At 37.7% G+C, this 16,218-nt stretch overlaps 1 protein-coding gene across 1 annotated transcript in view; it reads right to left on the bottom strand.

Annotated features, from left to right (window-relative positions):
* grin3ba (glutamate receptor, ionotropic, N-methyl-D-aspartate 3Ba) overlaps nt 1-16,218 on the bottom strand; it is a 42,091-nt gene that overhangs the window by 4,390 nt on the left and 21,483 nt on the right. The window contains exons 3-7 of the mRNA XM_052547696.1: nt 8,609-9,701; nt 7,236-7,381; nt 5,564-5,679; nt 2,888-3,039; nt 219-383 (exon numbers count right to left, since the gene is read on the bottom strand). Coding sequence (XP_052403656.1) covers nt 219-383; nt 2,888-3,039; nt 5,564-5,679; nt 7,236-7,381; nt 8,609-9,701 — 1,672 coding nt within the window. The remainder of the gene's footprint in view (nt 1-218; nt 384-2,887; nt 3,040-5,563; nt 5,680-7,235; nt 7,382-8,608; nt 9,702-16,218) is intronic.

Genomic DNA, 16,218 nt, shown 5'->3' with positions numbered 1-16,218 from the left:
TCCTAAATTGTGCTTTCAGCTTTCTAACACTAGAGGGAGCAGACGCACCTGTGTTTATAACAGGAACATGCCTTCTTGAATAAGATTTAAAAGGGATAAGAGTAAAATAGTAATTCCTTTAGTTAACTGACACTACTTTAACATTATCAGCCTTTATACACTGATCTGTTTTTGAAGGTTATTTCGGTATGTTTGTCTATATTGAGGCAGGCGCTCACCTGACTGGTGTGGAGCCAGTATTTGAATCTCTGCTGGTGGCGGAGGTGAGGCAGGATGAATCGGAAGAAAGTGTGCTCTCCAAGCAGAGTGAGCAAAGCACCTGCCACCCCCACACACAACAGCACAAACAGCCCCGAGAAATGCTGGATACCCATCTGCAGAGTCTGCACACACATGAACAATAATGCATAAAAACACAAGAGAAAAGATCAGAGCGGAAACACAGTACTGTCACTGACTGCACCTTTTCCCCTGAGAACTTATCTTTTTTTTTTTTTTTTTTTGCTGCACTGCACAAATATTTTCAACATTAATAATAATAATAAAACGAAGAAATGGTTCTTAAGCACCAAATCAGCCTATTAGAATCATTTCTGAAGCACCATTGATAAATTTGAAAAGATATCAATATAGAAAGCAGTTATATTAAACTGTAGTAATATTTCACAACATTTACTGTATTATTGATCGAATAAATGGAGCCTTTATATGAGACATGAGTCTTTTTAAAAACATTTAAAAAATCTTATCGACCTCAAACTTTTGAACGGCAATTTGTGTTCCATTATTTGTTTATTATTTACTATGGATATACAGATTATAGATATTTTTCAATGGCATCTCTTGTACCTATGTGACCAAGCAGTCAGAGTTAGGCTCCACTGAGAGCCATTTTTAAGAAGCTGACGACAAGCAACCTATACATTTTTTGCAAGCAACCTATAAATCAGCAATATTTAATTGAATATATCAGCAGATGTTTTACCAGTGTTCTTGTTTTCTTGTTAACTGTTTAGCTCTCTCCATGTATAATAGACCTTCTAGTGCCTGACCCAATGTTATTTTCCCCTCGGGTGTTAGAAGCCCCAACATACACAAAGGAATCCATCATCCCCCTGCAATGGCTTTGATCTGGAGGGAGAAGGAGTCCTGCTGACTAGAACTAATCACAATTTTATAAAGTATTGCTGTTATAATTGAAATGAAAGTTATGCTGACTTGGAGTAGTTGAAAAGGGGAAAATATTCCACTTCCTGTCCCTCATATGTGTGGGGCATGTTTCGCAATATCAGACACTCATTGGTCACCCAACACTGCACACATTGAGACTGTAGTCCCATGTTCACTCCATCATACCTCTTCTGCGAATGTGTTCATTCTTACCATATAACAGGATTGGCTACAGCCTTTTATCATGATGTCCCTTTCCAAGAGAGTGTACTGGGGGATAGTGGCTAAATGCACATATATATGCATTTTATGTACTAACCTTTAAGTTAATAATTTAATACAATGCATTTAATTTGTACATACATGCTGTACAAAGAGGTATTAAAAATATCAGCATGTAATTACATTAGTAACTCATTTTAACTCACCCCAAGCCTATCTATACCACGATCGATCAATGTTTATTTCCACATTTAATAATATTTATTTAAAATCAAAAGTTGTATTTCTTTTTTAATTAATGCACCGTGAACTAACATGAACAATTATAATTTTACATGCACAGATAGATAATGTAACTAAATTATTTTAAAACATGTATTGCTAATGTTGCCTAATGTTTAAGATTTGATGTGCACATTTAATACAATTATCCATAGTTCTTTTTCACAAGGATGCACTTAACCATTATAATGCATTAACCTTTTTGTAATGTGTTACCTTCAATCATGTCATATTAAAAAAATATTACAAATTCTCCCACATAAAGGTTCGACTGTACTCTTTTAGACAAATATGTATATGTCTTTGGCTTTATACACTCTCTTGGCACAAAAACCAAAGAAGTGCTTTTGCTGTGAACAACAAAGTAGTATTAAGGAACACATTTTGGCATTTGTTTCTCATTATTTATTTATTCATCTATTTTGAGAGTACGCCAGATGCAGCACTTAATGTTGGATTGTTTCTTTGAATTCCCCATCGCTTTCAACCCTGCATCTTTGTATCTGGCTACAACCCAAGATGCTGTTTGAAGAATTCTGACTAATTTAATAAAGGCTGAATTACGCTGAGGAGATAAAATGCCGCTTTTTGCATTTGAAGCTCTTACTATAAACAGCACTAGAATAAACATTCAAAGGGGGCGACTGACTGCGAGGACCTCACAGTCGATCCTGTCCGCTTGTTTGGAGAATTTATTGCACAGCAAAGTAGTGGTTTTAGAGCGCGGTGTCTGTGGTGACAGGACAGCTTGGCTCCGGAGCAAGAGAGAGGGGGGAGTGTGAGTTGAGTTCCAGCTGGCACAGGGGCCGAAAACAAATGTCATTGCTTGTGCTCATGAAGTCCCCCATTCATAACCACAGTTAGGTAATGAAGCCAGACTGTACAAAACAATGTCTTACAGGAGCGCTACAACTCCTGGGAGGTTATTGACTGAAGCTCCATTGATGGAGTGCGCTGGCGGCTGCTGCTCACAGCCTCAGGTGTGCGGGGCAGTACGGCTGACACAGACCCTCGGGAATGAAAATGGATTGTGGTGGCCCGACGTCGCTCTGACAGAATGGCTGTTAAACTGCAGGAGACAGTAATTCCAAACAAAAGGATTTTTCAAGGGGAAAAGAGCTCAGAGAGGAGCTTGGTCAAGGGCAGAAGCCGCTTGCTCGCCTGTGAACAAAAACACACGCTTGCTCTAAGACTGTCTTTTTTGATGGCTCACCTCTGTCACAGCAAAAACCCTCTTTCCACAGGGAACCACTTTATACCACTTGTCGTGCAGCATGTCCATGTAACCGTCAGACTTGTAGCGGCTGACATATTCAGACACGTTGCGAGTGAGAGGGGAGTTCTGGGGCAGCCCGATCCCATAACCTGAAGGCACAAAGAATAACAAAACAACAACTCAGCTAGACCAATGCATGCCTGTGGGGTATTGTTAAAGAACCAACCACATTCTAGTGTGAATTGATTCTTCTATTATTGATATGTCAGAGAACCTTGTGAAGGAACAAACATGTTATTCAGTATGTTAGTTAGCACCTAAAAAATAAGTGTACTTCTTTAAAGATTATTAAAACCAAATTATTTAAATTTGACATTATTAAAGGAACAGTTCATCCCAAAAATGAAAAACTGTTTAAGATGTAGACAAGTTTGTTTCTTCACGAGAAAAGATTTGGAGGAATTTAACATTACATCACTTGCTCACCTAGCGGATGCCCTGCAGTGAATGGGTGCCGTCAGAATCCAAACAACTGATAAAAACATCACAATAATCCACAAGTAATCCACAAGACTCCTGTCCTGTCCATCAATTAACTGAAAAGTTTTGATCTTTAAGACAATTTTAACTTCCAACTGGTGCTTTTGACTAAAATGTAAGTCGTCTATCGATATTATTGATTTCTCCATTGAAAAAATAATCTTGTATGAATCAGGAGAGAAATATGCACAGATCGAACCGTTTCCACGTGAAAACTGTCCAAAGCAGTTCTAAACAAATACTGTATGTTGGTGGATTTTGATGTGAGAGGAAAACATGGGATGGACTTTTCACTGGAAGATGCATTAATAGATTATGGACTCAGAAGTGGCAGTTAAAACACCCAAATGATGGATTTGTTAAATTTAAACATGCAGCTTTCCACTTCACGAGGTGTTAATTGATGGACAGGGGTCGTGTGGATTACTTCTGGATTATTGTGATGCTTTTATCAGCTGTTTGAACTCTTATTCTGACGGCACCCATTCACTGTTGAGCAAGTGATGTAATGCTAAATTTCTAGAAATCTGTTCTAGAAATTCTGAACTATTCCTTTAAGTATGTTAAGACATAGTCATGAAAGTGTACTCTTTAAGTACACTTACTGTAAGAGGACTTTTATTTACTAATTGATATATTATCTGCAAGTACAATTAAAAAAAAAATACACTCTTGAGATTTGAAATGCACATATAACTCAATTGATTTTCACAAGCGGAACCCTAATGCTTTAAATAACATTATCAAACTGAACCATACTTCAAAACTCTGAACAATACTCTGACATAATGTTTTGAACATACTCTTTTAGACAAACATATTAATTTTTTTTAATAGAATATCAAAACAACTTCACTCATAAAGCTCAGCCGGATCAGTTATGCTGTGGGCTTTCGTTAAAGAGACCATCCGCATTCTAGTGTGAATTGATACCTCTATTATTGATATGTCAGAGAGCCTTGAGAAGGAACAATCATGAATCTTTGGCATCTTGTGCCAGTGCACCGTAGACAGAGCGTCTGTCATTGTGGCGTCTCTGCAGCCAGGCAGCCGGAGAGATACGAGCTCAGATCTGACATCCACAAATTTCATCAAAGCCCTCGCCTCACCGGCAAACCCACACATCACTCCCTGTAAGCAATCCCTCCCCTCCTTTCAGCACGTGGCACAACATCCCTTGCATCCTGATAAACTTCTGTCCTCTCCTACCGAGTTGCACCGCTGTATTTTACACAGTCCTCTACAACCAATAAATGTGCACTGTTGAACTCTTTGAAGAGGGGGCACCGGCGGGCTGCTGGAATATTCTTAATGGAGTGGATCCAGGCAGTCATAAAATGTGATGTAGAAACTAATACAATAAGGGATTTTCCAGCAGCGTTAAAAGGACACAGTCCACTCTGAAGAGATGGATTCTACTGAAGGGCGTTCTTTAAATTTGAGCAAAGCCTGTGAATCTATTTATCTATCTATCTATCTATCTATCTATCTATCTATCTATCTATCTATCTATCTATCTATCTATCTATCTATCTACTAAAAAACTAATATACTACTCAACACACTTTTCATTGTGACAAATTTAGATGCCGGAGTCTGGTTTTTCGCCTTCATGGTTTGATTATGAACCTGGCTGTTTACAGGTTTTACAGACCCTGACGGAGCTGTCCATTTCAAGCCAGCAGATGTGATAGCGAGGGTTTAGTCTTGATCATCCATCTAATAAAAAGCTGGCTCAAAGGCGTAATGGAAGCTTTTGGCAGATAGCAGGGAAAATTCCTATGCATGCAGCAGGAGATAACATCCGGATGAGAGGTGCGGACACGCCTGGGTGACTGCCATGAAACCCATCTACACCCTGTAATAGCTTTCCCTTATGAAATGACATGTGTCAAACTTGACTTGCTTCGATTTGGAGGGTAATTACAACAGCCTTGAGGTGAATTCATGGACGGCTCTTAATGTGGGTGGAATTCTAATAATGTGTCTGTAGAAAGTGTTAGAAACACCTTGTGCCCTTTCAGAGAGCAACTTCACAGGCTTTTGTAAGCTAATATAATTCAACACGGCATGGCCAGAGGTGCTAGACGCCTGAAAGACAGCAATATGTCTCAGCGGAACAGAGGTCCTTACCTTCAATAGCAAATGGTTTTCCTACAGTCAGGAGTTTGCAGTCTGCATCTATGGACACCTCGTAGTCCAGCAAAGCCTTATCCATGATGAAGGCATCTAGCTGAGGGGGATCTGTCCTTCAACACACAGAGGAGGATAGTCAGAGCCAAACAAAACAGACACCGCCAGCCAAACTTTTGCTAATCGCTACAGACTTTAAATGACTTGAAAAGTTGATTACAATAAGCCTGAACCAAACCCAAACCCTGTAGCTATAAACTGCTTAAATCTTCTGGATTTAGTCAGATTTACTGAATAGAAAGTGCTTTTTGTGTACTATGTGTGTAACTTCCCAGCAAGTAATTTGCTCCAGCATTTTGTTTCTTTATAAAAGTTAACATTGCAAATATTTTTTTTCCATATAGAGGTTTATAGTGTAACCTATTAATAAGGGTGGCAAAATAAATACATGCTGTTTTAGCTAATAACAGTGGCTAATAATAGTGTTCAGTTAAGCTAATTAAATAAAATCAGCATGGGTTACATTATCCCAAAATAAAAATAATTTTTTTTCGAAAATAATCAGTTTCGAGTGTAAGGTGATGCTTGCTCATCAGCTGACCTCTATTTTACCTCAAGTGTGACAGAAAATAAAGTGAAGGAAAATTTGGCAGGATCAAACTAAGACTCTTATGCAACGTCTTAAAAAAATAAAAATAAAAAATAAAACTGTCCGGATGCTTGTCCTAAAACAATCTCACCCCCAGTTCCCAACTATGGCCGCGATCTCAACTCTAAAAATGCTGACCATGTAAGGTGTCTCCAAAAGGATTGGAAGAAAAGAAAACTGTTGTCAATCATAAAAGACAGGAAGTACAAAGCAAAAATACAGCACTATGTGGGAGCCTGAATCTGAGGATGAATCGCTGTGTGTGTGTTTGCCGGGGAGTTATCTGTTGTCTCAGAAGAAAACCTTTGGCCTTATTCAGCAAGTTTAGATTTGACTTGAGAGTGACTGCCTCTTTCTCAGCTTGGAGTCTGCAGCAGTCCCTGTTCTTTCAGGGATGAATGGAAAGCGAGACTACAGACGGAAAGCCTGGAGAGCAGACACTTGTTGCTGTCGACTCGGTTTGTTTAAACTGAGCAAGCTGGATGGCGCACATAATTCCTCATGAAAGAGGAATAATATTGATGGTGCATCATACAAAGCAGATCCACAGCGGTGTCAGAAGCTCTTGAGGGTGAGAACTGACTGCTGGCCTCTTATTGTGTCCCTATTTATTGTTGTAGTATGCGCCTGCAGCCTTTGGGCTGCTTGATGTCTGTGTATCCTGCAGAAACGTGAGCTTGATTTCCCTTTAGGCTTTTTTCAAGATGCCTATCTCCCGTTAAAGCTTTATTTGTTTTCTGCATGTTGCGCTCCTGCTCAGCACTACTTGATTTTATTGAGTTAAAAGAATATGAATGTGTCTATGTGAGTGTGAGTGTTTAAGATGATAGCTTTCTAAATACACTTTATTGCAAGTGTTTTTCATTCAAATGAAAAAGGCTGTTTAGAAATTCAGTTTGATCATTTCATTAGATTTACCACTATCTCTCTCTCTCTCTTTATCATTATATTTTCATTGGACTTTCCACTGCTATGTTCAATTGCCTGTTATCTTTTGTTTTTCTCCTGGGTCTAAACACTTACTTGAGTGTAGAGACTCCATCCGGAGTGGTTGGCTTGTTGAAGCGCCTCATGTACTCGTACATCTCCGGAAAGCTCTTTTTCACATAGTCCTCAGCACTGCTCTCTCGAACTGTGCCGAAGCGAAACCCCAGAGACGAGTGATGGAGCTGGAAAACGCAAAATGAAAGCAATGCAATGTGAATAGATTGTGGGAGAAAGGTTTAAAAACATAAACCTAGCACTTACAAAAACGTACCAAAAAAAACGTTGCATGGTACTACCATAGTTTTTTGAATCAGGGTTCACTCATGTTTTTGTGGACACATACAATATACACTACTGTTTAAAAGCTTGGGGTATTTTTTAAATACTTTTATTGAGTAAAGATGCATTAAATCGATCAATAGAGATGTCTATTTCAAATAAATGCTGTTCTTTTTAACTTTCTGTTCATCAAAGAATACAGAAGAAATATATATATATAGAAAACAGTTGATTTAAATTGCAACAATATTTCACAATATTACTGTTTTTACTGTATTCTCCATCAAATAAATGTAGCTTTTGTGAGCATAACAGACTCATTAAAATAACGACTCCAAACTTAAAACGGTAATGTCTGTAAATTGTACAAAGGTCTAAGGCCATTAGTATTTTCACCAAAACAAAATGGTTTTAAGCCAGACATATCTTTTGCTGTAGTGGGCCAGTGGGAAATATCAGTTTCCAAACATTCCTTTTTCCATTAATTGTAATCATACTGGGATTATATGAGGAATCAGAAATAAAAACAGACTAAATCCACAAGAACTGTGGCAATGTCTCCAAGATGTTTAAAGAAACCAACCTGTAAAGTTACAGTACTGTAAAATGCTTTAGGCACTTGTGTAAAACTGCAGTAAACTGACGATGCTTCAAAAAATAATGTCATCATAAATTTATTTTATTGCACATAGCTTTTCAGGTAGCATTGCAGGAAGATTTCTTGTAGACGTTGCCAAAGTTCTTCTGTTTGGATTTGGTTCTGTCTCAGTTTGTTATGATTCTTTATGTAATTGCAGATGGACTAGATGGTGATGAGATCTCTGTGTTGAGCACTGGCTTTTGTCAGACTCCTTGTGCATACAAAAATCTCACTGGAGAATTACTGTTAATGGCAAAAAGAATGTTTGGAATTGTAAACTCATATTTCCTACTGACACGCTACACCAAAAGATAGAAATAACTGGCCCAGTTTGTTGGTGAAAATACTAATGGCTTAAGACATTTGCACAGTAGTGCATATGTACAAGATTTTTATTTTAAGAGATACATTTTACAACACAGTCTAAATAAATCACCGAACAAAAGTATTTGTGTATTTCACCTCTTCAGGATGAAATGCAGTGTTTTACCTTGACATCATGAATCCCTGACACCTCCTCAAAGGTCTTCTCCCCGACCATGACAGCTGCTAGGTTGGCTGTGTAACTGGACAGAACCAGCAGGCAAAATATGGCCCAAAGATTCATGAGGAAGCGGCCCGTCCAGCACTTTGGAGTTTTACTGGAAACGGTCCGTCCGAACAGAATGGCATAGCAGAGGTTCAGTGCAGAAGAGTAAGAAAAGACCCTGATGCGGTTGCGTCCATGAGGGGTCATGCCAAACGGACTGTTCCACTCATAAAGGGTGATGAAAAGGGCTGTGATATGCAGTGCCACAAAGATGCCCACCCACATGGACCAGTGGAGCGGCCACATGAAGGCACCGATGGGTGCAGCCGTGTCCTTGCTCCGCACCAGGATCCCGAGACTGGTGGAGAAGAAGGGGCTGGTGAAGTCTATTACTCGGCTTCGAGCGGAGTTGATACTAAAGCTGGTGACGGCCATGTCTGCCACGCCACTGAGAAGGTCACCCACCAACCCAGTCCATCTACCTCCTTTCCATGCTCCGTACTTCCCATCGCCTACGATGTAAAGGTCAAACTGGAAGTGCATGTCCTCCGCTAACTTCTCCAGCAGGTCGATGCAGTATCCATAGCAGCATTTCCGCATGTCATTTGGCAGTGAACTGCTGTTGGTTTGCTCCAGCTCTCTGAACAGCTGGTTGAGGACTTCCGAGCTGTTGGTTTGAGGGTCAAGGCACAGCTGACCTGCCGGACATTGGCCCTCCTCGTCCACTTCCCGCGTGAACACAAATGGGTGCTCGACCAAGGTTACTACCCGCAATCTGCTCCCCACCACTGGGAGTCCTGCTTGCCAGCGGCCGCCGAGCCTAATCTCTGGGCCGTCCTCCCAGTGGTGTTGGGTCATGCCTGGCCACAGACCCTGCTCTTCCAAATCCAGACGGCCCGACTGCCAGCTTGCCTTGGTCACCCAACTTGGCTGGCCCAGAGGGTCTCGCTGTAGACTCCATATGTGGAAGCGCTGGGAGGTAAGGACCCTGGAGAGGGAGCGCTGCACTCGCACTGGGCCTGTCATCCCCGTGAAAGAAGTGTTCGACAAGAACCTGAGCACAGCAGGGACACGAGCATTGTGAGGAGAATATATATTCATCCAGCGAAAGCAAAGACAGCGATGAGATGACAGAGCAAAAAAATCTGCTGCATCTCTAGCAAACTGAATCCTACACATGAGCCAGGGGAGATAACTAGTGAAAACAAGTGAAAGGAATACAATTATTGCACAAAAGTGATACTACATCAGAAATAGAGCTAGCAGCAAAAATAAAAAGCAATTTTAGTTATTTTATTTATTTAGTTATTATTATTGATGACCAATTTAATTGGTTTTTATAGATTAAGTACAGTAATTCCAGTGTTGCTTATTGCATTAGTTTCATATCAATATGAAAAAATCTTTTTACCTTTGAAGCTTACTGTAGCATATTTCATACACAGGCCTCTAAATTATTAATATGTTTAAAACTTTGATGAAAAACCTTTTATATGCAATCTACTACTGTACTTGCCATCTGCTCTATGACTGTTAATTCATACTTTTCTAATAAGTAAAAGGCCTTTTAGTATAAATCTAAAAACATCAGGTTGCAGTATATGAGAATTAAAGAAATTATTGATTTTTATAAAATGAATATAATGGTTACCTTTATATTGTTAGTATTATTTCAAGACAAACTGTTACTGGACTAGAGCAACTTTTTATTTGATTATCCATACATACATATATATATATATATATATATATATATATATATATATATATATATATATATATATTTTTTTTTTTAGAAAAATCGTGTTAAAATGTGAGTATCAAATATAACATACTGTAACATAGTGTTATACAAAATCTCATTTAACAGTTTGGGGCTTTTTGGGAGTTTTTTTTCCTCTTCTTAATTATGATCTCCATATTCTCATATATATCATTCTACATGAGCAATAAAAGCCTGATCAAGTATACCCCCCCCCACCCCCCCAAAAAAGGTTAAGGGTTAAAGCCCACTATAACTGAAGGTGATTCATTCAGAACTAATTTGTTTTTGTGGGCATTTTGCAAAAGTTTTCAAGACTTAAGAGTTAAAAATGTCAGCCTTGTGTGAAAATGCTATTTGTTCAGTCGATCGCGTGCTTAAATACAGCAGCAGGAGCAGCAAGGGAACTCAGTTTGCGCTCACTGCTCAGGGAATCTGCATCTCACAGGCATGGCACATTTTGTTTAATGACCACAGAGAACATCCTCTGATTCACAAAATGTGCTTACAAATGCAGACGTAAGGTGCAGTTTACCATTTTTGTGGAATTGGTGATTTAAATCCATTCATCACTGTAAATGAGTGACAGAATACGTGGAACACTAAATCCATGAAGCAACATATGGTCATCGATAAAAAATCTTGCTTCATTAATCATTAGTCACTGCAGTAATTATTAGAATGAAAATGTTTCAAAAACATGTATAAGTAGCATATTTTATGTTTCTGTAGTATGACTTTATTCCTTATGAAAAACTAAAGGAGTTCAAAATGTTAGTTTGAAAATGTCCATAGACAAAAATGTTGGGTGATCACCCTGGCTGTTATGATATAATATGTATAAATGTGTGTGTGTGTGTGTGTGCATGTTAAATAGGGATTTGAACCCAGGTCCTCTTGCATACAAAATGAAAAATTACATCTCTAGATGATCTTGTCTAAGAAAAAAGTGTCACAACTGTCACATAATGCCCTCAAAAAAAAAAAAAAAAAAGGAACATGATGCGTCTGCCAAGATTTGAATAATTATTTCTTATTCAAGAGCACCAGCTTTTCAAACGAACATTCCAAAAGGTTTCATCTTAAATTCTCAAAACAATATTTTTCACAGCAGGAGAAAAGAAAAAGAACAGAAGGGGAATATAGATCACTCTTGAAGCACACTGAAGTTCAAGGCTTTCTTCAAAGGCATAAGGACAGAAGGGCAGGATTATGACCTGAGTAACGTGAATCACACTAAATCTTTTGAACCAATATATGACCTTTGACAGCCAATGTATTTAACTGCTGAGCTGCCACCATATTAGTTCTGTTAGCATCCATCAGAGAGTAGTAAACAAACAAATAAATAAGCAGAGCATGGCTTATAGGTGAATAACCCTGTGCCGCTCCGGATATTATACTCTTATGCTGTTCTGCATAGATCACATAATTGTGATTCCTTACACAGCCTAGCCACACTGCTTTTATGGCAAACTGTATGACATGTATTAGATCAATGATCGATTTTGGTCAATAAATCAGCTGAGGATGTAGAGAAGTCAAAGGGCTGCTGGGCAATGTCTGGGTCACGGAGGGAAGATGAAAAATCCAGAGTGAAAGAGGCTTGAGATGTGTGGCTAAATGAGGCCATAAATGATATGCACTCTGTGTGACCATAACTGCACACTTCCATTAAAACAGAGCAGAACAGAGAAAATAAAAGCAGAAAAAAATGGATTGCCCGAATCATTAATTTCTCCTGATAGCCCTGAATTTGACCCGTTGAGAACACATGATGTGGTGGGAAAGCAGAAGTTAAAAGACAGGAGATAATGTATTATCCACTGGAACAAAGCTGATTTCAGTTCTGAGATTTCTATCCGTGTGACTATTATTAAACGTTCCGAAAGCATTAGCACCGCAGAGGAACAATAATCCCTGTGTTGTTGTTTTCAGTTGCTCAGTTGCCTGTGCTTCAGTGCTACACGCTCATTTCTCAGAGCAAATACATTTCTCTTAACATGGGGCTGGGGGGAGTCTCACACCGGAGGTGAATATTAAGGATTACATCACTGCTTTCAATCAGGTGGAAAATCTCAGGGGTCCTCTGTCACATATTTTTTCATTTTTTAAAAGTTTACTTATCTGAACAAGACTCAAATAACAAGAGTCACTTCAATCTTAAATCTGAAGATGCATTCTCTCTCTCTCTCTCTCTCTCTCTCTCTTTTTACCACGAAAAAATCTTATTTGTGGAAGTGAGCAAATAGATAAGGCTTCTTCCAGCATTCAGTGATAAGAGTTCTCCAATAGTGTGCACAGGGACTTGATTACAATCTGAGAAAACTCTACTATTTGTTTTCCAGTTATATACACCTTAGTTTTTTTCAAAGTGGAACATGCAGGTGCATCTCAATAAATTATAATGTCATGGAAAAGTTCATTTATTTCAGTAATTCAACTCAAATTGTGAAACTCGTGTATTAAATCAATTCAGTGCACACAGACTGAAGTAGTTTAAGTCTTTGGTTCTTTTAATTGTGATTGTGTAGCCTAGTGAACCAAACCGTTTTGAAGGCTCTGGAAACCTTTGCAGGTGTTTTGAGTTGATTAGCTGATTGGCATGTCACCATATTCTAATTTGTTGAGATCGTGAGTTGGTGGGTTTTTGTTAAATGTGAGCCAAAATCATCACAATTAAAAGAACCAAAGACTTCAGTCTGTGTGCATTGCATTTACCGGTATTTAATACATGAGTGTCACAATTTGAGTTGAATTACTGAAATAAATAAACTTTTCCACAACACTGATTTATTGAGATGCACCTGTAAAATCTTTACTCGTAGTAATGGGTTCCACACATCAAAATGCATTTTTAAAATATTTAAATATGTTGTAATTGACCGTGGAACTGTTTGCTATGCCTTTAGGATGTTAATTTCGGTTATTATTCCTAAACAACAACTGACGCTCATTAACCGATTATTAACCGTTAACCAACAAGATTATTTTAAATTAGAATTGAATTAAATTAGAAAGGATAAGTGTCTGTGATAGGATAAAAATACTAGCATTTGTTTCCCGGGGATTCATTTTACATGCACAAAAATCAACAAACAACAGAACATGAAGATTCACATAGGCCTGGTCTTCATATCACATCACGCACCTGCAGCGCTTCTGCGAGCGGAGAAAAACATAATAAAGCTAGGATATATAGAGCAAATAAATATGCATATACATGAAATATATTTTTACTTGATTAATAAATTACAAAAATGAACGAAAAAACACAGTTTCGGTTCATTTTGGTGCTGTGCGAAAGGAAACAGACGGCAGAAAGCGACATCCTGTTTTTCTTTAGGCTTATTTTACGCACAAAGATTTGTTTTTATTATGAATATACACAAATAAAGGTAAACCGTTTACAATTCTGATTAATTTTATGACCAAAAGGAGAAGTTTCTTTCACTGTTAGAACGGAAAAAATCAAGTGATTGCCGCATGCGTGCACAAAGTTAATCTTTGCTACTTTGACAATGCAGCCTGTTTATTATCATAATAAAATACAGTCAGTCAAACGTGTGTGGGGGGGGGGGGGGACTGCTCAGTTTAAATATGTAATAAAATCTGTGCTCTTAAATGTTATTACCATACCGCCATGATGTTATTCAAAACATTTCGAAGTAGGCTATAATTAATAATAATATGGCATTCAAATACATTGCGAATACGGAAACGTTTGATTTTGTGTCAAATGAGAGACCCAATGTTAGTTTCAGTTTCGTTTTAGCCTAAATGAATTGGTTTTTTGCTTGTTGTTTATGTTGATATGACTTCTTATAGGCTATTTTTTTTATTTTTTAATAGACTGTTAATTTAAATGATTTTTTGTGGGGTGAGGGGAACTAAAATAGCATAGCTATGTTTACAGTGTTTATTATAATGTTTGTAAACATTCAGAGTCGCCATTAAGCCTGTTTCTGAATGAAATAATAAAATGTGACTTATTAATAGGCTATCGTTTTTTTTCTCTCTAAAAAACAAACAAAAAATTAATATGTGTAGCGAAGCCTATTATAACAATGCAGCAAACCTTTTTTAATATTTTGATAAATTACTGAAAATAAATAAATTACTTTTTAAACCATTTAATTGATTGTATTATAAAAATAATTATACAATTCGTAACGGTCACATAACGGTTAACCGGTTAAAATGCAAATCCTTACTATGCCTACATATTTTTAACCTTCACCATCAAACTATTAAGTATCTTTATTTTGACTGAACTGACTATGGGATAAGAACAGAATGTGAATTTAACTGAGCTGAATAATGACAATGGCTTCTTTAGCGCATTTATAGCTAAACTGAACTTGTTTCATAATTGATAAACAGTTATTGAACCGACTGGAACCAACACTGAACTGTCTTAAGCTGAATAATGACACTATTGTCTTTTTAGAGCTGCTTTGCGAGATAATTTGAATCTCTCGCATGTTTGATACATATCTGATTCTCTTATTTTATTGTTAATTATACTGTGAAGCTGCTTTGAAAAAAAAGTGTATTGTATAAAGCACTATTTAAATGAAACGCAACTTAACTTGATACATGTATCAACATTTCAGTACAGTAATGTAAATCGGCAACCTTTAAAAAATAATCATAATAAAATATTTTTTTATAATAATAAAAGCAGCATGAATTGATTCCATTTTTTTACATTGAGAAAATGTACTGTTGAAAACAGTACCAAAGCAGCAGTAGCAGCAGCAATAATAATCTAAATAACAATAATAATTTATCTTTTTAACCTGAATGATAAATTGTAAATATTTAGTCCATCAGGATTTGCACAACAATCTCTGTATTCTGTGATACTAATGGACAAGCCTCCCACAGCCTCCTCCACTAACACAATGCATCAAGCTGAGAGGCAGTGGACCGCAGGCTCTGTGAGCGTTTGACATTGAACTGGACACTGGCATTGAAGATGAAGAAAGAGCCTGGCGACCTGAATGCAGAAAGCTTTTTGTCCTGTTTATGGAGGTCAGTCAGTGAAGAGGACGCAGTAGTGTCACAAATGGCTGCAAATGCTTCACTGTGTAACTGCTAACTTGATGGTTTATGTAAATGCACACAGGGATATGGTTTTGATCAAGGAGGTATAAATGTATCGAAAATGCCCCTGAGTCAGTTGATTGCATTTAAAAGTCTCTAGTGACTCCATCACTAAAATAACTTTAAGATATGGGGCCATACCGTGGCCGAGACAGAATATTCCTGTAATTTAATACTAGTGGCTGGAATACTAATGCAGCCTTTTTCCTTGGAGAGTATTTACTATCTTATAATTCCCTTAATGTAAACCATGCTTAATTTGTCTGTGCAGACTAATGACTAAAGGTGAATTTAAAGCTTGAAATGACTACACTGCGTGATCAGATAACAAATTAATTCATGATTACAAGATAAGATAACATTTTAAAGTATTGACAATGTTGGAGAAGCTAATTTAAAACTTTAGCTAGATAAGGAAGATACGCATAATCTACAGCAGTTGAGCCAGAAAGCAACACAAAATAGTTAACAATAATACTAAAAAAAAAAATTCTTAATATAAAATATACATATATATATATCGAGCATCGCGTTAGTTCAGTCAGGCCACGTTAGTCATGCTTGCATCAGCTGACATTCAGCTGTTCTTGACGTGTGCCAATCCAGTCTTGACAACTATCACTTGCGGTCTATTTAAATTCCCATTCTTCAGTGTCTATTCCATCGCATTGCTGCTTGCAATTAACTCCCTCGTCCAACC

This window comes from Carassius gibelio, chromosome B2 (genome assembly GCF_023724105.1).
Source record: "Carassius gibelio isolate Cgi1373 ecotype wild population from Czech Republic chromosome B2, carGib1.2-hapl.c, whole genome shotgun sequence".
In the NCBI taxonomy this organism is placed as follows: domain Eukaryota; kingdom Metazoa; phylum Chordata; class Actinopteri; order Cypriniformes; family Cyprinidae; genus Carassius; species Carassius gibelio.
Note: the sequence above shows the minus strand (reverse complement) of the source record. Positions and strands in the feature narration are given on the sequence as shown.